Source organism: Urocampus carinirostris, chromosome 14 (genome assembly GCF_059441175.1).
Source record: "Urocampus carinirostris isolate Australia breed hairy pipefish chromosome 14, RoL_Ucar_1.0, whole genome shotgun sequence".
Lineage (NCBI taxonomy): Eukaryota > Metazoa > Chordata > Actinopteri > Syngnathiformes > Syngnathidae > Urocampus > Urocampus carinirostris.
In genome coordinates this window covers 8,649,134-8,677,006 of record NC_142362.1, presented here as the reverse complement: position 1 = coordinate 8,677,006, position 27,873 = coordinate 8,649,134, and the positions used below count along the sequence as shown (strand labels likewise).

General features: G+C 40.1%; 1 protein-coding gene across 1 annotated transcript in view; it reads left to right on the top strand.

Moving 5' to 3' along the window:
• thsd7ba (thrombospondin, type I, domain containing 7Ba) overlaps window positions 1–27,873 on the top strand; it is a 484,701-nt gene that overhangs the window by 203,382 nt on the left and 253,446 nt on the right. The window contains exons 4-6 of the mRNA XM_088352325.1: window positions 6,390–7,230; window positions 18,685–18,933; window positions 25,609–25,778. Coding sequence (XP_088208451.1) covers window positions 6,390–7,230; window positions 18,685–18,933; window positions 25,609–25,778 — 1,260 coding nt within the window. The remainder of the gene's footprint in view (window positions 1–6,389; window positions 7,231–18,684; window positions 18,934–25,608; window positions 25,779–27,873) is intronic.

Below are 27,873 nucleotides of genomic sequence, written 5' to 3'. Positions count from 1 at the left end.
CATTATTGAACGTGAGAACTTAGGTGAGTTATGCGGCTTTATATTTTCCCGGTATCTTGTTTCAGAACGATCTTGATGTTGCTGTGATAAATTGAGTGAATTCAACTCAATTCCAAGTGTTTATTGTCATATGCACAGTAAAGTTGCGAGCGAAAAAGAAAATAGAAACTAAGGAATGGTTGGCATTTCTTGAATCCCAAGACTTTAACCTTCCGGATGATATTTGGAACGATGCATTTGAGTGACATCGTACGGACACCGCATCCGCACGTGTCTACGACACGTATTTGCTTCTTTGCAAGCTTTGGGAATGTTAAGGGGGTAATCAGTTGGACTGAACCATCCAACTGTTTTGTCGACGTTCCCATTGTAGCGCCTTATAATCCGGTGCGCCTTATGTATGTCAAAAATAGGACCAAAAACTATTTTTTGGGGGTGCGCCCTATAACCCGGTGCGCCCTATAGTGCAGAAAATACGGTAATACGAACAGAAACAAAGAAAAAGTCCCCACTGGATTAATACAGATCCTAAACCTCGATAAATTACATTAAGTCTTGAAATGTTGTTAAACATGTATTTGGTCGAAAAGTAAACTGAATTCTAAGTTAAGAATAACAAACTCAATCAAATGCTTCATTGAACTGTATAATAATTCAGCAATTCAAAATGGAGTTCCCTTAAGCAGAAAACAGTAGTTTCAAAGAAATGCCCTCCTGGTGATTGTCCCTGAAATAAATCCTTTCTTTAAAATAAATAAAACAAAAACAAAAACAAAAATATTTCAAAATACAACATGATATTAGTTTAGGAACATCTTCATTCATCCATCCATCCATTAGCTCAGGGGTGTCAAACTCATTTTAACTCGTGGGGGCCACACCATAGAACAAACATTCTGTCGGGGGCCGGACTAGTGGATCAAAGAGAAAGAAAAAGAGAGAGAGAAATAAATAAGGCAAAGAGGGAGGGAAAAGGAGAGAGGGCGGGACAAAGAAAGAAAAAAGAGAGGGAGAGTGTGATAAACAAAAGATAAAAAGTCGTGAGAGAGGGGGAAAGAAAGGGAGAGGAAGAAAGAAATCCGAAAAGAAATAGAAAGACAGAAGGAGAGAAAAGAGAAAAGTAAGCGCAAAGGGTATGAAGAGAGAAAGAGGAAGGAGAGAAAAGGAAAAAAGGAAGTTAGAGCAAAAGAGGTTAAAAGACAGAGAGAAAAAGAGAGACATAGACAGAAAAAGAGTTGGGAGAAAAGAGGTGGGAGAAAAGAGGTGGGAGAAAAGAGGTGGGAGAAAAGAGGTGGGAGAAAAGAGGTGGGAGAAAAGAGGTGAGAGAGAGAGAGAGAGAGAGAGAGAGAGAGAAATAGAGAGAAATATAGAGAGAGAGAGAGAGATAGAGAGAAATATAGAGAGAGAGAGAGAGAAATAGAGAGAGAAATAGAGAGAGAGAGAGAAATAGAGAGAGAGAGAGAAATAGAGAGAGAAATAGAGAGAGAGAGAAATAGAGAGAGAAATAGAGAGAGAAATAGAAGGAGAGAAAAGGAAAAAAAACAGATACAACAAAAAGGTAAAAAGACACAGAGAGGGACAAAGAGATAGGGGAACAAAGAAAGAGAAAAATAGAGACAGAGGGAGTGAACAAGAGAGTAAAAAATACAAGTTCAGCGTCTTTGTGAGAGGCACCTGGCTTTGCCAACATCAACTGGACATATTTCAACCTGCAGCTCGTTTCTCTCTTGCGCTTCATTCAGCAATGTCTCGCTTTAGTACATGTTTACCCTGGAGTTATATGTCCAAAATTGTTGCATACAATGTATCACACCTTCATATCAATGAAAAACAAAGAGGGTTGAATTCAATCTTTAATCAATATCACCTCATATACCCTATTTTCCGCACTATAAGGCGCACCGGGTTATAGGGCGCACCCCCAAAAATTAGTTGTTGGTCCTATATCTTCCCTGCATAAGGCGCACCGGATTATAAGGCGCTACAATGGGAACGTCGACAAAACTGTATGATAGTTCAGTCAAACTGATTACCCCCTTAACATTCCGAAAGCTTGCAAAGAAGCAAATACGTGTCATAGAAATGCCAACCATTCCTTAGTTTCTATGTTCTTTTTCGCTCGCAACCTGACTGTGCATATGACAATAAACACTTGGAATTGAGTTGAATTTAAAAAAAGACCCATCACAAAAACATGAAACAAGATACAGGGAAAATATATAGCCGGAGTAGCTCACCGAAGTCGTTGCGTTCAATAATAATGTGCAACCATGGTCCTCTTCTATCCGTGAGTGTAGTAAATCCAGGAGAGTAAAATATTCACAAATACAGAATGGTAAAACATGTTTTCTCTATGCCGTAGATAACCAAACTTGATATTCACGTTTATCTTTTTCGGCCAATTACAGGCTTTGTTTTGCCCCTTTAGCTTACTTGAAACTCTACCTTACATGATGTATTGTACACCAGGACCAATTCCTACTTACCAGTTAAGAACATTAAACCGTTCTGTGTCCGTCATTTCCTTGTCATACCGATTCTTCCATATTTTCTCACTCCAAAATATTCTTTCTTATAAATAACTGAGTACTTCAAATTATCCGGAGCCAAGAATGGTCGTTTGTCAACATCAATCAACACGGTTGTTTCAGAAGATTGCTATTATTTCGCCGTCAAATACTATTGTGTTTCAACATCAACATAGCGCCGGGCAGAAATCGTGTCCAATCATGATTTCTTTTTTTTTTTTTTTTTTTTTCCGCTAGAATAAATAAATAATAAACACGTATTTATGCCGCCATTGATTAAAATGTTCGGACACATCACCGGCGACTGACAGAGAATCCTCGAATGTTTTCTTAAAGGACTTTTCTAGCTGGGGTTTCAGCCCCAAACTAGGGTTCTTTAGTACTTCTAGGGTTTTATTGAGAAGTTCTAGTCAGGGTTTCAACAAGTGTTTCAGCTCCAAACTAGGGTTTTAATGTGCTTCGACGTTTCTAACTAAGGTTTCAAGCAAGGGTTTAGGCCCCAACAAGGATTTTTTTTCCAGTTAGTGTTTCCATTAAAGGTTTCGGTGATATAATAGAGTTGTAAAGTACTTTCAGGGTTTCAAGGCCAGGTTTCAGTCCTAAACTAGGGTTTTAACAAGCTTCTATGGTTCTCACCTTGGGTTTTAAAGCAAGGGTTTGACCTCAAAGTAGGGTTTTAAAGCTTTTTACGGGTGCTGGAGTTTTAAAGCGCTTACAGGGTTTTCAGATAAGGGTTTGTACTAAGGACCCAGACCCATAATGGAGTTTTAAAGTGCTAGCAGGGTTTTCAGTTGGGGTTTCAAGCAAGGGTTTGGCTCCAAACTAGGGTTTTAAAGCTTTTTATGGGAACTAGTTAGGGTTTCCAACTAATATCCCGAGCTCGTATTTGTTTTAAAGTGCTTACAGGGTTTTCAGCTGGGGTTTCAAGCTAAGGTTTCGGCCCTGAACTAGGGTTTTAATGAGCTTCGACGTTTCCAACTAAGGCTTCAAGCAAGGGTTTAGGCCCTATTGAGGATTTTTAAGTGTTTCTATGGTTTCCAGTTAGTGTTTCCATTAAAGGTTTCGGTGCTATAATAGAGTTGTAAAGTACTTTCAGGGTTTCAAGGCAGGGTTTCAGTCCTAAACTAGGGTTTTAACAAGCTTCTATGGTTCTTAGCTTGGGTTTTAAAGCAAGGGTTTGACCTCAAAGTAGGGTTTTAAAGCTTTTTACGGGTGCTAGAGTTTTAAAGCACTTACAGGGTTTTCAGATAAGGGTTTGTACTAAGGACCCAGACCCATAATGGAGTTTTAAAGTGCTAGCAGGGTTTTCAGTTGGGGTTTCAAGCAAGGGTTTGGCTCCAAACTAGGGTTTTAAAGATTTTTACAGGAACTAGTTAGGGTTTCCAACTAATATCCCAGGCTCGTATTAGTTTTAAAGTGCTTGCAGGGTTTTCAGCTAGGGTTTCAAGCTAAGGTTTCGGCCCTGAACTAGGGTTTTAATGAGCTTCGATGTTTCCAACTAAGGTTTCAAGCAAGGGTTTAGGCCCCAACGAGGTTTTTAAGTGTTTTTTATGGTTTCCTGATAGTTTTTCCATTAAAGGTTTTGGTGCTATGATAGAGTTGTAAAGTACTTTCAGGGTTTCAAGACAGGGTTTCAGTCCCAAACTAGGGTTTTAACAAGCTTCCATGGTTCTCAGCTTGGGTTTAAAAGCAAGGGTTTGACCTCAAAGTAGGGTTTTACAGCTTTTTACAGGTTCTAGTTGCTGTTTCCAACTAAGGTCCCCGACCCGTGCTAGAGTTTGCAGGGTTTTCAACTATGGGTTAGTACTAAAGACCCAGACCCATGATGGAGTTTCAAAGCGCTTGCAGGGTTTTTAGCTTTTAAGTGTTTCTATGGTTTCTATGGTTTCCTGATAGTGTTTCCATTAAAGGTTTTGGTGCTATAATAGAGTTGTAAAGTAGTTTCAGGGTTTCAAGGCAGGGTTTAAGTCCTAAACTAGGGTTTTAACAAGCTTCTATGATTCTCAGCTTTGGTTTAAAAGCAAGGGCTTGACCTCAAACTTGGGTTTTAAAGCTTTTTACGAGTTCTAGTTAGGGTTTCTAACTAAGGTCCCAAACCCGTGCTAGAGTCTTAAAGCGCTTCCAGGGTTTTCAGCTAGGGGTTTGTACTAAGGACCCAGATCCATAATGGAGTTTTAAAGCGCTTGCAGGGTTTTTAGCTAGGGTTTCCAACTTAGGTCCCTGACCCACACTAAAATTTGAAAGCCCTTGCAGGGATATCAGCTAGGGTTTCCACCTGAGGTCCCAGACCCATACTAGAATTTTAAAGCGCTTTCCAGGTTCTTATCCGGGGTTCCAAGTAAGGGTTTAGGCCCCAAACTAGGGTTTTAAAGCTTTTTACGGGTGCTAGGGTTTCAAAGCGCTTGCAGGGTTTTCAGGTAGGGGTTTGTACTAAGGACCCACACCCATAATGGAGTTTTAAAGTGGTTGCAGGGTTTTCAGTTGGGGTTTCAAGCAAGGGTTTGGCTCCAAACTAGGGTTTTAAAGCTTGTTACGGGAACTAGTTAGGGTTTCCAACTAATATCCCGGGCTCATATTAGTTTTAAAGTACTTTCAGGGTTTCAAGGCAGGGTTTCAGTCCTAAACTAGGGTTTTAACAAGTTTCTATGGTTCTCAGCTTGGGTTTAAAAGCAAGGGTTTGACCTCAAAGTAGGGTTTTAGAGCTTTTTACAGGTTCTAGTTGCTGTTTCCAACTATGGTCCCGGACCCGTGCTAGAGTTTTAAAGCGCTTGCAGGATTTTCAGATAAGGGTTTGTACTAAGGACCCAGACCCATAATGGAGTTTTAAAGTGCTAGCAGGGTTTTCAGTTGGGGTTTCAAGCAATGGTTTGGCTCCAAACTAGGGTTTTAAAGCTTTTTACGGGAACTAGTTGGGATTTCCATCTAATATCCCGAGCTCGTATTCGTTTTAAAGTGCTTGCAGGGTTTTCAGCTGGGGTTTCAAGCTATGGTTTCGGCCCTGAACTATGAGCTTCGACGTTTCCAACTAAGGTTTCAAGCAAGGGTTTAGGCCCCAACGAGGTTTTTAAGTGTTTCTATGGTTTCCTGATAGTGTTTCCATTAAAGGTTTCGGTGCTAGGATAGAGTTGTAAGGTACTTTCAGGGTTTCAGGGCAGGGTTTCAGTCCTAAACTAGGGTTTTAACAAGCTTCTATGGTTCTATGTTCTCAGCTTGGGTTTAAAAAGCAAGGGTTTGGCCCCAAACTAGGGATTTAAAGCTTTTTACGGGTTCTAGTTACTGTTTTTTATCTTTATATACATTTTGTCGATAATTGCCATCTGGCCATTACTTTTACAACACTATAACAACTCAGAACTGTTCACTAGAGAGTTTTTTTTTTTTGCAAAGTTATTTTCTAATGGTTAGTGTGTAAGATATTCATCAATTAAATTGATTGTGTTTGTGGGGGGAATTTAATTGAACATATCTCAATTTAAAAGGTTTCCCTCTAAAAGCGGCCGAAAGGATGTCAAGTATGATTCACCAGAATTCAGTCGGTCACGAAACCTTCTAGTTATGACTCACCAGGCCACAATTAAATTACCAGTTTGGAATTGAACTACCGAGTGAATTCATCCCTCCCGATGAGATACGTGCACTTGATTTCTATACATTGATTTTCCACAAGCTTGATTGCTTTTGGTGCCGTTCTTTCTTTGTTCACAGTGTTCATGAATAAAGCAATCATGGAGGTTAAGTGATTGCCCCCGAATTGTATTTGATTGCAAACTGGCAGATAACAAGAACTTGAGTCACCCTGTTTAGACTTTCGATTTTTTAACAAAACCGTGGTCCTCTTTTGGTGTCTCTGCTCTTCTCTAGGCCAGTGGGGTCATTGCATGGCCGAGAACTGCAGCGCCGGCGGAGTTCAGACCAGGACGGTATGGTGCGTCCACACCGAGGGCTGGACGACCCACTACTCTCACTGCAACCACGTGGACAAACCCGACAGTCGGCGGCAGTGCTTCAAAGTGTGCGATTGGCACCAGGACCTCTTCGAGTGGGAGTTGTCCGCCTGGGAAGGCTGCGTGCTCGTCCCTTTTTTTTCCAACGAACTCAAACTGCGGACCACAGAGTGCGTTACTGCACAACACGGAATCCAGAGACGCAAAGTGCACTGTGTGCGCACCTTTAACCGCACCGCCGTCAATTCGAGGATATGTGACTTCTTTTCCCAGAGACCCCCTGTGGAACAGGCTTGTCTTATCCCATGCCCGCAGGATTGTGTCGTTTCTGACTTCACCTCGTGGTCCGGTTGCAGTAGGACGTGCGGTGTTGGCCTCCGCCATCGGACTAGGCATGTCCTGACCACGCCGATGTACGGCGGCACTAGCTGCCCAAATTTGACGGAAACCAGAACTTGTTCCAGGACTGTTACCTGCCCCTCTGGGGAGGACGAGTACCGGTATAGCCTTAAAGTAGGATCCTGGAGCGAGTGTAGACTCCCTCATCAGAAAGACGCCCTTTTGAACGGTCGGACCACTGTCAATTTCAGGCATACTAAGGAAAACAATACCGTGGTGTTACAAAGACACGCCTCGCACTATCGTCATCATGACCATCTGCACCATCGCAAGTATCCCATGTCCTGGGAGCTGGAGGTGGGATACCAGACACGGCAAATCCGCTGCACACGAAGTGATGGGAATAATGCCATGCTCAGGTGAGAAAACCATTCAAAAATGCCTTAAAACACACTTCTACTTTATGAATAACCTGTATCTTATGTTGATAATATGTGTATTATTTGCCCTCATGTAGGTTTTAGATGAGGGGATGGTGTCATAATGGTCTGTAGTTTGCAATAGTCTTTGATCTGTGCAGCCCTTTGAGACTCTTTGTGATTAAGGGGGGGGGGGGGATTTTTTTAAGGGTTATTGTTCTATATTCGTTATCAATTACCCATTATAGGTCAAATCATAATTCACTACAAAGCCACGGCCCGAGACACTTGTTCTCAGCCAAGAGGCCGAGTCAAGGTCCTAGCCACAGAGCGATCAGTGCGTAAGCACAGTTCAACAACCAGGGCTATACAGATAAACATGTATTGACTTGACTTGACTTAAAGGTCTGTACGGGGACAAGACATATAGCAAGGGTCACTAACCTCTTTGACAAGAAGACCTATTTCTTGTTACCGATTGGGGCAAAGAGCTAGCATTTTAATGTACTTTTCATAAATAGCAATTTGTCAAGATGTTATTATATCGTAATTAATACAGTTAAGTTTACTACTCAAACATCATGCCAGGCATAAATTGAATTTACTAAAACAATCGCTGGTGAGCTATTTTCAGAACCTGTTTGGGGTCTGTTCAGGGGTTGTCAGGGGGTTACCAGATGCTCGGGGGACTACTTTCAGAACAGGTCAATATTTCTGATATAAGGGTTGGGCTCTCCCCTGTTCTCCTAACAAATTAAAAACCAATTTCTGTATTTGTTCCTTATTTTGACTTACGACTAAGCCATAATGTTATCAATAATCATTGAAGATATGTTTAATTTTATAGTCCCATTTTGACAAGTGAGGCTGTGCCTCACCTGCCTCCGCTGACTGTTTTTGTATTATTGTCTTGCTGTTTCCTTTCTCCCTGCTCTTTTGTTTACAATATATTCCGTAGTACAGTGGAACAATTCTGAGGTCATGGGATAAAACCTTTCTGTGTGGAGTTTGCATGTTCTCCCTGTGCTTGCGTGGGTTTTCTCCGTGCACATTGGTTTCTTCCCACATTCCCTAAAACATGCATTTCAGGTTAATAGGCCGGTCCAAATTGTCCCTAGGTGGGAATGAGCGAGTGAGTTGTCTGTCTCTGTGTACCTTTCGACTGGCTGGTTGCCGGTTCAGGGTGTCCCCTGCCCACTGCCTGAAGATAGCTGAGATGGGCAATAGCATAATATGTTATTCCATAGAACGTAAACTACCATCATAGCATTTGGTTTCACCACTAACATGTATTTTAGAAAGGAACAATGGACTTATTGACTGCAAGACGGCACACTATGCATTTCCAATTTCATCGACAGTATTTCCTGGTATATAATGTGACCCGTTTGGGGTTTGTAGATGTGAAGTGCTCTCGTTTGCCCGCGTCCCTGCGTCATAGACGCATCATTTTTGCTGGGGACGCATAGTCTTAAATCAACGTGCGTCCCCGGGACGCAACTTTTTTGACCCAAAATTGTCATTATTACCCGATTACATTTTTTTTAAACAAAGATTTACCGCACTCCAAACTTTTCGTCAGGCAGATCCGGCAGATGTTGTTTTGGTCTCGCGGTTCGAGTTTTCGTCTGCATGCCAACCTCGAGTTTTGTGGTGAAAAGTCCGTCTCTTTTTAGAGAACCGGCTTTTTCGGCTCAACTCATTCAAGAGAGCCGGCTCTCAAACGGCTCACTTGCTTTGATGCATTATATTACGAATTATTATGTTGTATAAAGAAGTTAAGAAAAAAAGGAAGTATAAAAGGAGAAAATGAAAAAAAGACAGGTTTGTGGTTATCCCTTTAATCGGTATATTACCAACAATAATTTGATGCAGGAACTGAATTCATAATTTGATGATTAAAACTGAATGGATATATAGATTTTTATTATATATTTGTCACCGATTTACAATTTAAACCTCGATAACACTAAATTTTGGGGACCCATAGATTTTTGACCATGCGAGTCCCCGGGACTCATCACTTTTCACAGGTAAAATGAACATTGGATGTGTGTAAGGTATATTACATTTAGTTATTTGTAATTTTCTCAGTTACTCACGTTACAAATGGCTCTGATGGAATATACTAGCTTTCATACTGTTTTTTATTCTCTGTTCTCTATTTTTCTACTCTTTTATAGGATTCTGTTTAAAAACACGCATACTTCAGTCTTTATTTTGAAGGGTACAGGAAACTCATCATGGTATGTTTTTACAACTGCTTGACTTCTTCTAATAAAAAGAATCGCGTCACCGGGCCACGGTGAGAAAGAGGAGTCATTCAGAGGAGTGGGTCCGTTTTTCTCCCCGCGGTAACTGGGGGCCTCCTGTTAATATCAAATCCGCATCTTCCTTGACTCTCATATCAGCCAGAGATTAATATCCCAAATTAATCTGACAATGTGCCATATGTTCTGTAGGTAGTGATGGAAGTTGGAACTCCATTAAATACGTTTTGGGTTTATTTCTTTTACCATCCGTTCAATTCCTTGTTAGTTATACCGAATCCACTTTGACGTCATTTCTGAGTCGGAGCCGGAGCTTGTATCTCAAATGAACCGGGTCAATTGTATCTCAAGGCACCTCAGCCATCGAAATGTCATTTTTTGCCAAAAGGCAGAAAACTTCATCGGTGGTTAATTGGTTTGTTTGACATTCATTTCCCGCTTTCTGTTTAACATGAGATGAGGTGTAACGTAGCCGTCTATGAGCTACATTAGTTTTAATGGACTTGATTTTAACATTTATGTCAGCGTGTAAAAGGGCACTCAATCAGTGGTTATGTCATCGCGCCTACTTGAATTTAATGATTCTGTTACGGCTCGGCCTTTTTTCAGCCAAATTGTTCATTTAGAGATGGTGTTTGTTTTTCTCTATGTAACATTTTTCCAGAGAGCCTTTCCTAAATGTCAAGTACTGTTTTTATCCTGTCACGGGTGTTTGAACTGATTTTGGTATTTGGGTTTTTGATAAGAACAGAAGACACACACATGCACTATTTTTTTCACCTGGTGTTGTACACCACGGAAAAGAAAACACTGGGAGCCGCGCGTCTAAAATGAAAAAAAAAAAAAAAAAAATTCTACTACTTTACCGCAGCATGTTTCTTATGAAATCCACGTGCTACAGAGAAAATTACATTTTATTCATTTAATGAACACATTTTGAACATTTTGAATTCTTGAAAAATAATAACAATGAATGTCTCTTTCAAATACCGTATTTTCCGCACTATAAGGCGCACCTAAAAGCCTTTATTTTTTTTCAAAAGCTGACCATGCGCCTTATAATACAGTGCGCCTTATTTATGGATCAACATTAAGTTTTCCAACTAACTTGCAGGCGCCGACTAGATTTTCCCCCGAACGCCAAGTAGTACGCGGTGTATGCTGGGATTTATTTACCGGCGTTTCATTGGCTAACCAATGTGTCAATCATCATTTGAATCCATCACTATTGGCTAAAGTTATTCGGAGGTCAAGAGGCGGATCCTTTTTATCATTTACAGCCTGCCATTGGCTTAAACGGCAAACAAAGCCTGCAATTGGCTGAAAAAGATGTGACAATCATCAGTTGAATCGATCACTATTGGCTAAAGTTATTCGGAGGTCAAGAGGCGGATCCTTTTTATCATTTACAGGCTGCCATTGGCTTAAACGGCTAAACAAAGCCTGCAATTGGCCGAAAAAGATGAATGCGTATAGCATGTGGCTGACGGCATAGAGAAAGCATTTTTTTTCTATTCTGTATTTGTAAATATTGTATTCTCCTGGATTTACTACCCTCACGGATACAAGAGGACATTGCCTGCACATTATTATGAACACACGACTTCGGTGAGCTATTCCGGGTTTTATATTGTCCCTGTATCTTGTTTCAGACTGAACTCGATGTTTCTGTGATAAGCGGTGCAGATAATGGATGGAATGGAGTGTCTATTTTTAAATTAAACTCAATTCCAAGTGTTTATTGTCATATGCACAGTAAAGTTGCGAGCGAAAAAGAAAATAGAAACTAAGGAATGGTTGGCATTTCTTGAATCCCAAGACTTTAACCTTCCGAATGATGGAACGATGCATTTGAGTGACATCTTACGGACTGCATCCGCACGTGTTCTCGACACGTATTTGCGTCTTTGCAAGCTTTGGGAATGTTAAGGGGGTAATAAGTTGGACTGAACTATATGACTGTTTTGTCCACGTTCCCATTGTAGCGCCTTATAATCCGGTGCGTCTTATGTATGTCAAAAATAGGACCAAAAACTATTTTTTCGGGGTGCGCCCTATAACCCGGTGCGCCTTATAGTGCGGAAAATACGGTAAATTAAAAAGCTGAATTTAAATTGTCCATGTAGCAAACGAAAGCAGAAACATGCCATGAGGCGTCATCCTTATATCCATTTATCTCATCTAAAATGAAGATAACACTGTATATATTGCTTTTTCTTACCTTTACATTTTGTATGAACAACTATAGTGTGGTTATGTCTTATGAAGTGCTACGGAGAAAATTAAATTTTACCGATGTCATGAACACATTTTGAATTCTTGAAAAAATAATAATGTCTGAATGTCTCTTTCGAATAAATTAAAAAGCTAAATTTAAATTGTGCATGCAGCAAAGCAAAAAGGAAAAATCCGTGAGCCGTTATCCTTATATCGCCTTGGGCTTTCAAAGTATGCAGCGGAGCCTTGACCTGAATATATAAAATAAATTGGGGGAAAAAGCACTGTGTCACTAAACAATGAAAATTAAATATTTGCAAAATATCTGCATAAATATTTATTTTACCTGGTCAATGGGACTTCTTTTCTTACATTTCTCCATTGGATTTGCCGGGGTTGATAGTCGCTCAAAATAGACGGCGTTTCAGCGGGTATACCAGCTTCCGCAGTGTGACGTCTATTTTGAGCGACGAAAAAATAATATCAAATAATTTAATTAATATTTTAATATTTCAAGATCACAATAATCTTCAAATTTAGAACTAAAATACCGTATTTTCCGCACTATAAGGCGCACCTAAAAGTCTTATTTTTTTTCAAAAGCTGACCATGCGCCTTATAACAGTGCGCCTTATATATGGCTCAATAATAAATTCGCAAGGTCTCGCAACTTACTCAACAGCCGCCGACTCGATTTTACCCCGAACGTGGAGTAGTCCGCGGTGTATGCTGGGATTTATATACCGGCGTTTCATTGGCTAACCAATGTGTCAATCATCATTTGAATCGATCACTATTGGCTGAAGTTATTCGGAGCCATGGATTGGCTAGATGGCCAAAACAAACCCTACAATCGGCCGAGTTTAGCAATGGCGTAGCAAGTCCGCGGTGTATGCTGGGATTTATATACCGGCGTTTCATTGGCTAACCAATGTGTCAATCATCCGTTAAATCGATCGCTATTGGCTGAAGTTATCCGGAGCCTCGGATTGGCTAGATGGCCAAAACAAACCCTGCAATCGGCCGAGTTTAGCAATGGCGTAGCAAGCTTGCTAAAGTACGGCATAATGAAACATGTTTCATTAGTCTGTATTTGTAAATATTCTACTCTCCTGGATTTACTTCACTCACGGTTGTGAGAAAACCATGATTGCGTATCATTATTGAATGTGAGAACTTAGGTGAGCTATGCGGCTTTATATTTTCCCGGTATCTTGTTTTAGAACGATCTTCATGTTGCTGTGATGAGTTGAGTGAATTAAACTCAATTCCAAGTGTTTATTGTCATATGCACAGTAAAGTTGCGAGCGAAAAAGAAAATATAAACTAAGGAATGGTTGGCATTTCTTGAATCCCAAGATTTTAACCTTCCGAATGATATTTGGAACGATGCATTTGAGTGACATCGTACGAACACCGCATCCGCAAGTGTCTACGACACGTATTTGCTTCTTTGCAAGCTTTCGGAATGTTAAGGGGGTAATAAGTTGGACTGAACTATCTGACTGTTTTGTCGACGTTCCCATTGTAGCGCCTTATAATCCGGTGCGCCTTATCTATGGAAGATATAGGACCAAAAACTATTTTTTGGGGGTGCGCCCTATTACCCGGTGCGCCCTATAGTGCGGAAAATACGGTAGTATAAAAACTAACACAAATAAAACACACTTAAATTAAATACAAAAAATAGTTTTTTAGTAATTTATTTTCCCAAGCCAATTGGAGCCGCATTATAAGGATGAAAGAGCCGCATGAGGCTCCGGAGCCGCGGGTTGCCGACTGCTGTTGTACACGATCAGAAATGTCACTGTGGGTTTACAGTGGAACCTCGGTTTTCGAACGCCTCTCAGTTCGAATGAATCGGTTCTCGACCAAAAATTTCGAGAGATTCTCGCTTCGCTTTTCGTTCAAAAAAATCGGAGTTCGAACGCCGGTACGCTAGGGGCGATGCTGAGCGGCGTACTGGTGTAGATTGCCCCCACCCCTCGTGAAGAACTGTTGTCACGGCAACACGTACTCCTTTTCTGTTTTTGTTTTTCAAAAGCGGTGAAGGGAGTGTTTTAACCCCTAATTATGCCTCGGAAGAAGGTTGGTGCAAGCAGCAAAGTTGCTACAGGTGAAAAAAGAGGAGTAGTGCGTACAACTATTGCATTTAAGAAGGAAATAATAGCAAAATATGAAGAAGGTGTGCAAGTATCCCTTCTTTCGGGAATACAGCATGGCTTCTGCCGACCGGTAAAAAAATCCTATTCATAATTATTTTCTTTATCCTTTAACCGCTCACCACTTGTTGTGGAGACCCGGGTGCTAAATGACGTGTAAACGACCTGATTTTTTTTATTTTTACACGTTCATGTTAGCGTAATCTTTCGTACGGAAGATTACGCTAACGCGAACGTACGATTAGCCTGGGTTAGCTTTACGTTAAATATTCAAGATAAACATTCAGGGTGTTGGAACGGATTAAAACAATTTTACATTACTTTTAATGGGAAAAAACGGTTTCGGTGATCGTACAAATCGGTTTTCGTACAAAGAAATGGAACAGATTATGGTCGAGAACCGAGGTTCCACTGTAATTGTTCGCATACGTTCCCACGGATTTGTTTTGTTCTGTTCATGTCAAAAACTGGTTAAACTGGGGTAAATGCATATTTCCCAACCGGGCTCGATTTAATTTTGTTTCCTAATCCTTTTCTAATGAACAAATTGAATCAGGATTGTGGCCCCATCTTAATAACCAAGCCAATTTGGCTGTCTAAATTGAACAATAGAGATGGTAATTACATGACTAATCTGCTTGTTTCGTATCAATGAAGTCAGCGTTTGATCAAAAAAGTCATTTCATGTTTTGAATTCAGTTCCGAGAACTATTTGAGAGTAGTTCAACCCAAAAGTTTTTCAAGGGCATTTAGGAGGATAGTAATCATGGGAAAATTGAAGCTTTATAAAGCAAATGTGGCAAACAGTGTCTTGAAAATGTATTGGCCCCAAAGACATAATGTCCTAATTCAGGCTTCAAACCTATAGATAAGAAATATATATAATATAACATTTCTAATGATATTAACAATCCGTGAGACACAATCGATAAAAGAAACCAATTTTTTTCAACATTCTATATTGTGCTGACAGACGAAAACATCGAAAAGAAGGCATTGCAAAACTATTGGCCCCTTTCACCTAATACTTAGTACAACCTCCCTTTGCTGCAATAACAGCCACAAGTCTTTTTGGGTATGTCACTATGTATTTTGTACATCTTGAAAGGGGAATATTTGCCCATTCTTCATACAAAACAACACAAGTTCCTTAAGATTAGATGGTGATCATTTGTGCACAGCATTGTCCTGCTCTTTTCGCAAATGCTCTATAGATTTTGCTTTATAGTTAGGGTCGTTGTCCTGTTGGAAGGTGAACCTGCACCACATTCTCAGGTCTTTGCAGACTCCGACCGATTATCTGCCAAAGTTGTCACGGGTTCGGCTCCATACCTCTTCCCAACAAATCTGATGATTTTCCCAGTCCCTGCTGAAGAAAAGCAACCCCAGAGCATGATGCTACCACCACCATGTTTGAAAGTGGGGATGGTGTTTTCAGGGCTATGTGCAATGTTACTCTTACGCCAAACGTAACCCTTTGCAATCAGCCAAGAAAGTTCAATTTTGCTCCCATCTGATCAAAGAAACACCCTGGTTTTACTTTACCTTCAAATAATGCTTCAATGGAAGGCACTCGTCCTTCATTTTTATATTTCACAAGCATTTTCTTCTTCTACTTGATCGTTGTCTCTGTTTTCCACCTTTCCTTCCCCCTATCACTTACTTTCTTGGGACCCATTATTATGGGCAGAAAAAGGAAATCAAACCAACAAAATCACAGAAAATGAGATGGTCCCTCTCAAACAGAATATAGATTGCGCCGATAAAAAAAAAATGAGGGACCAGCAGGGCATTATCACCATCTACTGTTAAGGAGTGTAATTGACCTTCCATTATAAGGCCTGCAGTTTGGGCTGCCCGATTTTGGAAAAAACAACAAGTTGCAAATTTTTAGACCAGTATTTCAAATTGTATGTGATTTTAAAAGAAAAGTTCATATGTTGTGCTAATATTTTATTTTTATTTTATTTTTTGGGGAGTACTTAACCCTTGGATGTATGACCTATCAGTAAATACACCCCCCAATAGGCCCCAATAGAACTTTATTTTTTTTTCAACATTTCCAGAATAAAGTGTAACCCCACCTTCCCTACACTAGGGAATGTGACATTCTCATTGGCAGTATTTTGTTTACACTTAGCCTCCACGCAGCGCATCAAGCATCATAGTTTAGGAGGCACTCAAGTGATCCCATGAAAATAATATTTAACACGGAGACAGGCGAAGAGAGACAGGGTAAAGAGATTAACAAAAGTCTCCTCCTGTAGCTTTTGAACGGAAACGAGTATGTTGGCAGTGGACAGCAGGAAACCAAATAAATTAACCTGTCACTTCAAGACATTACAACACAATCATGATAATAAGACACTTGTGATTTTCCTGAGCAAAAAGATGTCGAAAGGTGTAGATCAGGTGTAACGACCCTCAATCATGCACAACACAAGGTTCACAGTCACTCGGTTTATTGCCTGCATTCAGTAAACAAAACTATACAAAGGAGTCAGGGCGTCTGTGCATGACTGCATACGTCTAAGACAATAATAGAAACAAAAATACAAAAACGGGACATCACTCACCATGCTGCACATCGTGGCGTGGTTGCATTGAAACATGTTGCATAACAGTAATCATCATTTCAGGCTGCATTACTTTACTTTTAGTTAGTGATTTTTTTATGCATCATTTAGCACAACTTATATCCGTTTATATACAAAAATAGTTTGTGAAAGCAGCACCTATATCTAGCAAAATATGCATTCTTACCCAAACTGATATTGGACACAGCTTATCTTCAGCACGAGGTGATTTGAGCTGAAGGTACGGCAAGCGTAGAAGCCCATAAAGTGCCAAAGGAAAAACAGTCGCACACGACCATGGCTTAACAAATGAATGCGGTACCCGAATTTTAAAACAACAAAACAACAAAAACAGATTTTGTGAGAATTCAAAAAAACTCAAAACAATCAAATTTAAACTCTTACATGGACTATCAATATCGTCACATCGCAATATCGATTCGATTCCAGTTATTCGTGCATCCCTACCCGACCCCAGCGGATACTGTTCGGTAACCAGTTGAGAAACAATACATTTGAGGACCCAATATATGCTTCATGAAGCTTTATTCATCCATTACTATAAAAATAACTAATGTTACATTCACCACCTGCTGGATTGGTAGAATGTTTATCTTTCTCTTCAGGCATGAGAATCTCTCACCTTTAGGAGATATTCACTGTTTAGAAGTCAGACGGGGAGACCTATGTGAATTGTGTAGATCCAAGAGGAAATGTTCTGTGGGGAGGAATAATGGTTCGTGAGAATAAGCGGGTGTTTGAGGTGCTGCGTCCAGGCAGACGGGATTAGTTGCCTGTTGTTACGTTAAAATGGAGTATCACTGTCCATGGAAAATTTTCGAAGGATGAATATAACCAAATTTCCTTTCGAGCCAATCAAAATGGTCAAGTGAAGCCCTTACGTCATGATACATAGATTTGATCATTGCAGTTAATGTGAAATTCCTACTTTAAGAACTACGATACCAACACGTTATTGATTTATTCTAAAAATGTGTATTTTAAATGTCTTGCCTGCCGATCTACATGACGACGTTACATTAGTAACCAAAGTGTGTTGCAGTGAGTTGCCACGGATTTTCCCAGGGGGGAATTGCACGAAAGTGGAATAAAGAAATCCAGGCTAACTGATTACCGTAAATTCCGAACTATAAACCGCTACTTTTTTCCCAAATGTTCAGCCCTGCGGCTTATTCAGTGAACCGGCCAGTTTATGTAATTTTTCTAACTGCCACCGGCGGCACTCGAGTACAAAAGGTAAGATTTACACCGGTGGAATAAGTGCGCCGAGGTAGACGGCATCCTCTTAGTTTGCGTACGAATTGTCAGTCTGACAAAGGTTCTTTCCGATAATGAGGAAGTCGCCCTTGATGGCGGCAGATATAAGCAGAAAGATGAGGACAGTTAACCGTGAAATTCGCATTTAGATATTGCTTTTATTAAGCGATACGCATGATGCGTTGTTATTAATATCGCGTTGGTACCTTTCACAGGCACGGTTTGGGATGAAAGTTAGATTATTATTATTAAAGCTTTGAAAACTCTCGGTGTAGCGTCTTTCTTTGTAAATATGGGTAACCATGTATAATATGTATTTGCAACTGTATATTTTTGTAATGTATTTCTTTTAGAGACTTATTCTGATATGTTTTCTACGAGCGAATCAAAAAGAAGGGGCGGAGCAAACGCGGGCTGATGGGAAGTGGGGTAAAGCTGAGTTAAATCTCTTTGCTGTTGCAGCGGACAATAGTGGATACCAGTATATATTTTTCCCACCCTTAACTTTGGAAATATACATTTTTTTCCATTGGATTACTTTCAACAGGACCCGGACTTTAAAGGTCTGCATTAAATTCTAATTACAGGTATCATTTTCCGTTCATGTTGCTGATTGTGGTGTTTGGTTTGTATACTATATTTATAGTTACAATCGCAGCACCTAGTCAAATTTGGGATGAGCTTTTGACTTTGCTACATGTTCTGAGGTGGGCGCATGCGGCTTACACACAGGTGCGGCTTGTGTAAGGACAAAACCAATAATACTCATAAAATGTAGTGCGTGCGGCTTATAATCAGGTGCGCTCTATAGTCCGAATGTTACGGTAACTACAGTTGAACTACTATGACTGGCAGTCTTCTCAGCTTTTTAACCACTGACCTATTGTCATGTCTGCATCTTGTGTCACACTTTCAAATAATTTCTGAATCTTCTCTCTTTTAAATCTACAGTTTGTGTAACAAGTACAACTCCCCCGCAACATCCCAGCCATGCGTGATGCCAAGAGACTGTCTCACGTCCGATTGGTTACCGTGGAGTCCTTGTTCCAAGACCTGCCGGTCCACTGACCTCTCTCCCGGCTACCGTCTGCGGTCTCGAGTCGTGACCCAGATTCCGCTGAGTGGTGGCAAGCAATGTCCCGTCCTTGAAGAAAGAGAAGCTTGCAACATTATCGGGGATTTGCTCCCGAGCTGCCCGAGGTACTTTTTGCGTAGAATCCATTTTGATCAATAGGGGTAACGGAATACATGTAACAGAGTAAAGTCATCAGGATACATTAAATGTAATTGCATTATGTTACAGTAATAGAAAAAGAGACATAATTAAACTAAGATTAAATCTGAAACCTTAGTGGAGATGTTTAAATCCAGGCTTAAAACACACTTCTATTCTATAGTTTATGAATGACCTATATTTCCTGTAGACAATATATGTGTAATAATGTTATTACAACATCCATTGCAGCCTTATCATCCAGCAAGGGGGATTACCCCATGTGCGGTCCCTTCTCAGGCTTTCTCCATTTTCTTCATGTTAAGGTTTTTGAGTTTTTCTTTGCCCTCGTGTAGGTTTTAGATCAGGGGATGGTGTCATAATGGTCTGGAGTTTGCAAAAATCTGTGTTCTGTGCAGCCCTTTGAGACTCTTTGTGATTAAGGGCTATACAAATAAACATGACTTGACTTAAGTTGAAATTAAACTTGAGGCAGTATCCTACAATAGAGTAGTCACTTGGTGCATCACTATCCAGAGAATTCACTGCATCAAACTCAGACATTTTCATAGGAGATTAACATAGCTAATGTAAATATAGTACATAAAGGATGTGTTGCATTTATTATAAGGCCTATAAAAAGGCTTTTAATTAATTGTGGCTCTGGACTATTTTATTTTTCAAATTCTTTGGATCCAATATAACTCTTTGAGCATTTTGTGTTGCCTACCCCTAACCAATAGAAATGCAGCAATGTAACATACATACAAATATAACAAAGTCAGCATAAAAACGTTACCTTTCATTACACAATACTTTAAAAATTGAAGTAGTAGTGCAAATAGTGAAAAAAAATACAATTTGAAAGCCTTTAAGAGTACAAAACTACTTCCAATGCAACAAAAACAGAAGCCAAGAGAACTAAAAAAAAAAAAGCAGTATTCAAGTCAATTCAAGTATTTTTTAGCCCTTAATCACAAGAGCTGCACAGGCAATGTAACGAAAAACTGTTGGAGAAAAGGCAGGTTCGATAACCGTTTAAGTCTTCTCTTACGTGATTCAACAAATGCACGGAGGCTTGCCATGAGGGGGAGTTCTGTATTGCGTCATCCCAAAGAACTCAGAGAACTCCAGACATAACAACGCTTTTATAGCTTCAATTTGAGTACAACCCAAGAGGCGGCCGAGATCTCACGTAACAACAAGGAAGGTGCTGTCGTACCCTTATTAGGACATGTTGTTCGCCTCAGTTTGCTCAGAGAGACCTTGCAGGTCCCATGCCCGTTTAAGGCTGCCAAGGACTTTCCCGAAATGATGTCAACATTCTCTCACAACTGTAAGCAAGTCTTTCTACATTCCTTTCTAAATGTATGCAGATCTATTCTACAAATGCAAGTCTATTTTCCACAACAAAACCACGCCAACAACACAAGTAAAATACCTTATATTGCATAATATTTTCAAAATAGTCAGTAGAGAAAATCCAATTTAAACACAATTAGATTAAATGTGAAAGTCATGGTTTGATAGTTTCGAACCAAAAACAATAGTATCCATCTGATCCAAGTACTTCATCAATACTATCGATATTTGGGTAGGTCCGCCCTCCCTCATTTATAAATGCAAGCTCGCTATCACCAAAACCAAAAACTCGTGGCATGTTTTAATCTATGCACCTTATTCCGAGCTCAATCAAAATTCACTCAGATATCCCATGCTTTCCAAGCAGAATGATTACCAGAGTATACCCGAAGGCTGCAAATATTCATGATGCCGCTATTCGCTTAATTCGTCCCTCTACCTTAAGTATTGACTTTAATTTAATTTAATATCAACTCCAGCAGCAGTTAAAAGGTCTGCAGTCCTTCGGGCCTGCCTCTGTTTTTATTTTTTTCTGTCGCACGTTAACGTTTGGTGGAAGGTAATTACATTCAGTAAATAATGTAGTCTGCTTTGTTTCCCTGCCAGAATATCTTGTTTTATTTGCTAAATCAGAGTGGGGGATTCAAACGATTAAGGAAAAACTCATTAGAAAAAAATAAGCATCTGATATATTACTTAAGGCCGTTGCTCTGGAGGACTCCTCCAATGTTATTGCTTTTTGCTTCAGTGCGCTCTTCATGACAAATACCCGATGTTTGTTTCTACATTCTGCAACCTTCCCTCACTGATTTGCATTTCCCCCTCTCTTAGTTTTTCTCAACATGTTTAAAATACATACCTGTATGTTTTTGCCCTACAAAGTACGTTTATTTTGCATTTTAAGACGTGTACGACGTACGAGAAAATCTCTACGGAAGAACGCAAATTTGTCAAATATGGGTACACCGACTATCACGAAACGGCAAATCAATCAAGTCAAACGAGTTCGCCGCGGTAGCCTCTATCTCTGTACCGTTTTTTTCCGTTGCAAACGAAGCGAGCGGTTTGATGCTACTGTGCGCATGCGTCTGCCGCCTGGGGATTTCCCATCATGCATCATTCCGATCACACGTGAACAAAGCGAAAGCGCCTTAAGTCCTTCTGATCTGAAAACAACAGGCGGGGTTTATTGGGGTAAATTTAAAATACATGTGGTCTTAAAAAGCATCGGATTTCATGCGGTAGTTATGTAGTGAAAGGAAGTCCGTCTCTTTTTAAAGAGCCGGCTTGTTCAGCTCAACTCATTAAAGAGAGCCGGCTCTCAAACGGCTCACTTGCTTTGATGCATCATATTACGAATTATCATGTTGTATAAAGAAGTTACCAGCTCGGTGGCCTGGGGGGTACGGCGCTCGCCCCGAGACTGGGAGGTTGTGGTTCAGGCCTCGGCCGAGTCATACCTAAGACTTAAACATTGGTACCCGTTGCCTTCCTGCTTGGCGTTCAGCATTAGGGGTTGGAATTGGGGGGTTTGGTCACCTAACGACTCCAATCACCTCAGTTGGGTTGAGCGAGGGGGGCTGGGAATCCCCTCCTCTGAATCAATCTCCCAAAAAGAGTCAGAAATGACTCTAGCCAAATCCCACTAGGGGGATATGGCTGTGGTATATATATATATATATATATATATATATATATATATATATGAAAAAGGGAAGTATAAAAGGAGAAAATGAAAAAAGACAGGTTTGTGGTTATCCCTTTAATCAGTATATTACCAACAGTAATTGAATGCAGAAAATGAATTAATAATTTGAATAAGAAAATGTATTAATTTACTTAAATTTGCACGTATTTTTTCCTTCTACAGTGAATGTCCAAACTACTTCATTTTTGAACTGTTTTCATAATAAACCTCATTCATGTCGAGCAACTCAGTATCTCACAACAAAATATTAATAAACAATATATATGATATAACGAAACACATGTACAATATAACATGTTAAACTACATGAATAAACAAGTTTGAAAAAAAATATGGTGTAAGATTATTTTGTATTTTATAAGGGAAAATAGGACAGTTTGTAAGAGCATGGAGCCGTGGAGGTTGACAGGTATGAAAATATATGGGTAGTGCACCAACCCTTTTAAAGAAATTAAACCTGGATTTGCTTATTATCTAAATAAATGCCCATATCACATTCCAAAAGCCCTGTTAAAATCTGCAAAAACTACGCAAATCATGATACAATGTCACAGTTGCTTGAATTCTCCACTCTGACACCTAGGCAGCTCTTTTTAGTGCACCTTTATTGGGATCAACCATTGGCCTATAAAAAAAATATATTGGCTGTTGACATAGCAAACTATGAGCTGTAAGAAAGATCAATGATTCACACCGTTTCCCCAATCCTGGTACTCTCAAGTTGTAATCCTGAAGGTTTAAAATTTGTCTCTATCCTCCTAAACACTCAGTTCATATAATCAGCTCATCATCAAGCTCTGCAGAACCCTCCATTTTAAAATCAATTGTTTCTCCTACTGGCAATGGATTCTGGCGCTTCATCACTTTTGCTGCTGCTGGATCTTAGTGCTGCTTTTGACACAGTGCAAAACAATTTTCTACTAGAACTGTTGGAAAAATGGATTGGTCTGTCAGGAACCGTCCTCTCATGGTTCAGATCCTAGCTCTCAGATAGGACGCACTGTGTTAAATATGGCAAAATGACATCTGAGCCCTTTAATGTTACCTGCGGTGTTCCGCAGGGTTCAGTGTTTGGCCCCCTTCTTTTCAGCATTTACATGCTTCCATTAGGTGATATCATTCGCTAGTACAATATCATTTTCCACTGCTACGCAGACAACACTCAACTATATCTTCCGTTGGAGGAATCTGCCACACTAAACTGTGGAAATTTGGAGGCTTGCCTCATTGAGATAAAAGAGTGGATGTCACTCAATTTCTTGCGTCTTAGCTCTGAAAAGACCGAAACGTTAGTCATTGGTCCATCTAAATGCCGTGACTTATTCTCAAAAACTGCTGTGAACATTGACAAATGTCACATCACACAGAGTGACTCAGTTAAAAATGTAGGTGTCATATTTGACCCTGATCTATCCTTTGAAACGCATGTAAAGAAATTTACTAGAACCGCTTTCTTCCATCTTCGTAACATTGCTAAAATTCGTTCTATACTGTCTCAATCGGATGCGGAAATTATAATTCATGCCTTTGTTACCTCCCGTCTCGATTACTGTAATGCACTACTCTTTGGTCTCCCGAAGTCTAGACTCAAGTCTCTTCAGCTAGTACAAAATGCCGCAGCGAGGCTTTTAACTAGGACAAAAAAGTCCGATCACATCACACCGATTTTGGCTAACCTGCATTGGCTCCCAGTTAGCCTTAGATGTGATTTCAAGGTTCTCTTAGTATTATACAAAATCATACATGATCACATCTAATTTCCCCCTATGTCCCGGTCCGAAGCCTACGTTCTAAGAGTGCCGGTCTTCATCTGTGAAGCCCTTTGAGACTCTTCGTGATTTAGGGCTATACAAATAAAAATGACTTGACTTGACTTGGCAGGATGGAAGATTATAATCCCTGCAGGAGTCAGGATAAGCAATGCTTGTATACTACTTAAATGGATAGATGTTGTCAGTTTCAGGTGAAATAAATAGAATAATAGAATGTAAACAAAATCAATTGCAGATTTACTATAATTCTAGCTCTAAAAACAGCCAAGAGGCCGTATGTGTACACGAGTTGAGCAAACCAAGTGTAACATTGTGCCTCACAGATCACAAAACAGGGCTTGATATTAAGACAAACAGAGGAGGTAAATAACAATGCCAGACGGCGTAAATAAGAGCTTTGAGTAAGCACCATGCTGGTGGCTTTGTTGAAATGAATCAATAAGGTTCTCATGAGTTTTCAATAAATAATACGTCCATCCCCTAGATATGATATCATACTCATATCATCCAAGGGTTAAATGAAAGCAGAGAGCGCCCTCTTGCAGTTTAGTGTGAAAATAACATCATGATTTACAATAACAGTGTGAAACTTGGAAAGTACCGTAAATTCCGGACTATAGAGCGCACCTGATTATAAGCCGCACCCACAACCTTTTAAGAGGGAAACCGATTTTGTCCATACACAAGCCGCACCTGTATATAAGACGCATGCGCCCACATTAAAAAAATGTAACACAAACACAATATTAACCCAAACCCGACTTTAAGTCCCGCGATTGAAACTAAATGTCCTTCATTAAAGTCCACAGTCCAAAAAACACAGCCCGCAAAATGAACAGAAAATGATACCGTACTTACGGTTTGATGCAGACCTGCAGAATTGAAAGTAATCCAAGGAAAAAAGTGTATACTTCCAAAGGTAAGGGTGGGAAAAATATATCAGATCAACACATTTACTCACGCAACTCGTTTTTCTTTAACCAACTTTTTATCCTCTTCTTCAGCTTTTTTTTGTCTGTCCCTCACCTTTAGCAGTCCCCACTGAACCCGTCACCCCGTGTTTGCTACGCCCCTCCTTTTTCATTCACCTGTGCAAAACATATCAGAATAAGTGTCTAACATACATACAAATACATATATTACAAAAATATACAGTTGCAAATACATATTATACATGGTTACACATATTTACAAAGAAAGACAGTACACCGAGATAGTTTTCAAAGCTTTAATAATAATAATATAATAATATAACTTTTCATCCCAACACGCTAGCAACACGCTCGCAACACAATCAACGGGTCTGGTAAAAAAACATACCGTACTTGTAAAAATCATGATAAACCGTCCTCATCTTCCTCCTTAGAACTGAAGCCATCAAAGTCGTCTTCCTCAGTGTCGGAAAGAAACTTCGTCGTCCTACACTCCCTTATTCCAAAACACGCTAGCAGCACGCTCGCTCCTTCTTTATCGGACTGCTCGATTGCTTTTAGCTTGAAAGCTGCGTCATGTGCCTTTCTTTTTGCATTTTGCATGATGAGAGTATGTTGACGCTAATTTAGTTCGTGCACAAGACAAGAAGTTGCAGTCTTCCTCGGCGCATATATTCCACCGGTCTAAATCTTACCTTCTGTACTCGAGCGCCGCTGGCATACATAAATTGGCCGCATCACTGAATAAGCTGCAGGGTTGAAAGTTTGGGAAAAAAGTAGCGGCTTATAGTCCGGAATTTACGGTAGTCAGAAAAATACGGCACTGCATCTCTAAGAAGACCTGAACTTCAGACCCACTCAAGACTTTCTTTGGACTGTTTGTTTCAGATACGAGTGGAGGACCACCAAATGGGACGAATGCACGGTTTCCCCATTACTGAGTAAGCTGGACCGGCGTCTGGTTAACATCAGTAGTCTCTGTGGAGGGGGCCTACAGACCAGGAAGACGTACTGTGTTCAAGTACCTGATGACTCGACTCTCCATCACAGGAAAGAGGGTAAGACAAAACCCACCGTCATCACGGCTGCGATCCGCTCTGGGACGTACAAAGACGGCGTGGCCGCACAGAAGAATAAAGAGCGAGCGGTGATAGCGAAGTTTTAGCGTGTTCAAAGCATATCAAAGCTTATTTTCAACTACAGTAGACTCTCCTGGGAGCTTCTTACTCATTGGCGAAGCAGTTTCTTCTGAAACTTAATCCGCACTGAGAAGCAGCACACCCCGGCGTGTTGCGGAAATAGATAAATGACGGCGCGACGGTTTCACCGTTGTTCACCTGGTACAGAAGACGCAAAGAGCTGACGATGTAAGCACTAGGCTAAGGAGTTGTCATTGATTCCAAAGTCTTTTATGGCAACGTGGCGTCAGTTGTTCATGTAGGGGATGAAGAAAACCTGACAAATCTTGTACCGACGTTGATGGTGTTGCTGTGGAGCGTGTCACTCTGTCCTCGCCGGATAAGCCGGTGTAAAAAACGGCAGTCTTCGGGGAGCGCGTTTGTGAGGGGGATAAAACATCGAGGGTGACCTAGTGTTCCCGGCGAGACAATAAAGCTCTGGAAACAATTTAGCGTATACCTGTCAACCTGTACCATTTCGCCGTGCATAGTACGTTTATTATGTATTTTAAGACGTGTACGACGTACGAGAAAATCTGTACGGAAAAACACCAATTTGTCAATTATGGGTACCATCCGGTATACACGACTATGACGAAACGGCAAATCAATCAAGTCAAACGAGTTCGCCGCGGAAGCCTCTATCTCGGTATCGTTTTTTTCGTCGCAAACGAAGCGAGTGGTTTGATGTAATGAAAGGAAATCCGTCTCTTTTTAGAGAACCGGCTTCTTCGGTCCAATTCATGTCGAGCAACTCAGTATCTCACAACAAAATGTTAATTAACAATATATATGATATAACGAAACCTTGTACAATAAAACATGTTAAACTACATGAATATGTTTTTTTTCGACGCAAACGAGGCGAGCGGTTTGATGTAGTGAAAGGAAGTCCGTCTCTTTTTAGAGAACCGGCTTTTTCGGCTCACCTTATTCAAGAGAGCCGGCTATCAAACGGCTCACTTGCTTTGATGCATTATATTACGAATTATGATGTTGCATAAAGAATTTATGAAAAAAAGGAAGTATAAAATGAGAAAATGAAAAAAGACTGGTTTGTGGTTATCCCTTTAATCATTATATTACCAAAAATAATTTAATTTAGAATTTTAAGTCGTGTACGACGTACAAGAAAATCTGTACGGAAAAACGCAAATTTTTCAATTATGGGTACTATCCGGTATACATCGACTATCACGAAACGGCAAATCAATCAACTCAAACGAGTTCGCCGCGGTAGCCTCTATCTTGGTATCGTTTTTTTCGTTGCAAACGGAGCGAGCGGTTTGATGCTGCTGTGCGCATGCGTCTGTTGTCTGGGGATTTCCCATCATGCATCATTCCGATTACACGTGAACAAAGCGAAAGCGCCGTAAGTCTTTCTGAATACAACACGCGGGGTTTATTGAGTAAATTTAAAATACATGTGGTCTTAAAACACATCGGATTTCATGTGGTAGTTGTGTAGTGAATGGAAGTCCGTCTCTTTTTAGAGAACCGGCTTTTTCGGCTCAACTCATTCAAGAGAGCCGGCTCTCAAACGGCTCACTTGCTTTGATGCATTATATAATGAATGCTTATGTTGTATAAAGAAGTTAAGAAAAAAATGAATTATAAAAGGAGAAAATGGAAAAAGACAGGTTTGTGGTTAAGTATATTACCACCAATAATTTAATGCAGAAAATGAATTCATAGTATTAATAAGAAAATGTATTATTCTACTTCATTATATTTGTATGTATTTTTTCCTTCTACAGCGACTTTATTTATTTATTTTTTTATGATAAACCTCAATCATGTCGAGCAACTCAGTATCCCACAACAAAATGTTAATTAACAATATATATGATATAAGAAAACACATGTACAATATAACATGTTAAACTGCAAAAATAAACAGGTTTGAAAAAAAAATATATGGTGTAAGATTATTTTGTATTTTGTGAAGGAAAATACGGGCAGCACGGCGGCGCAG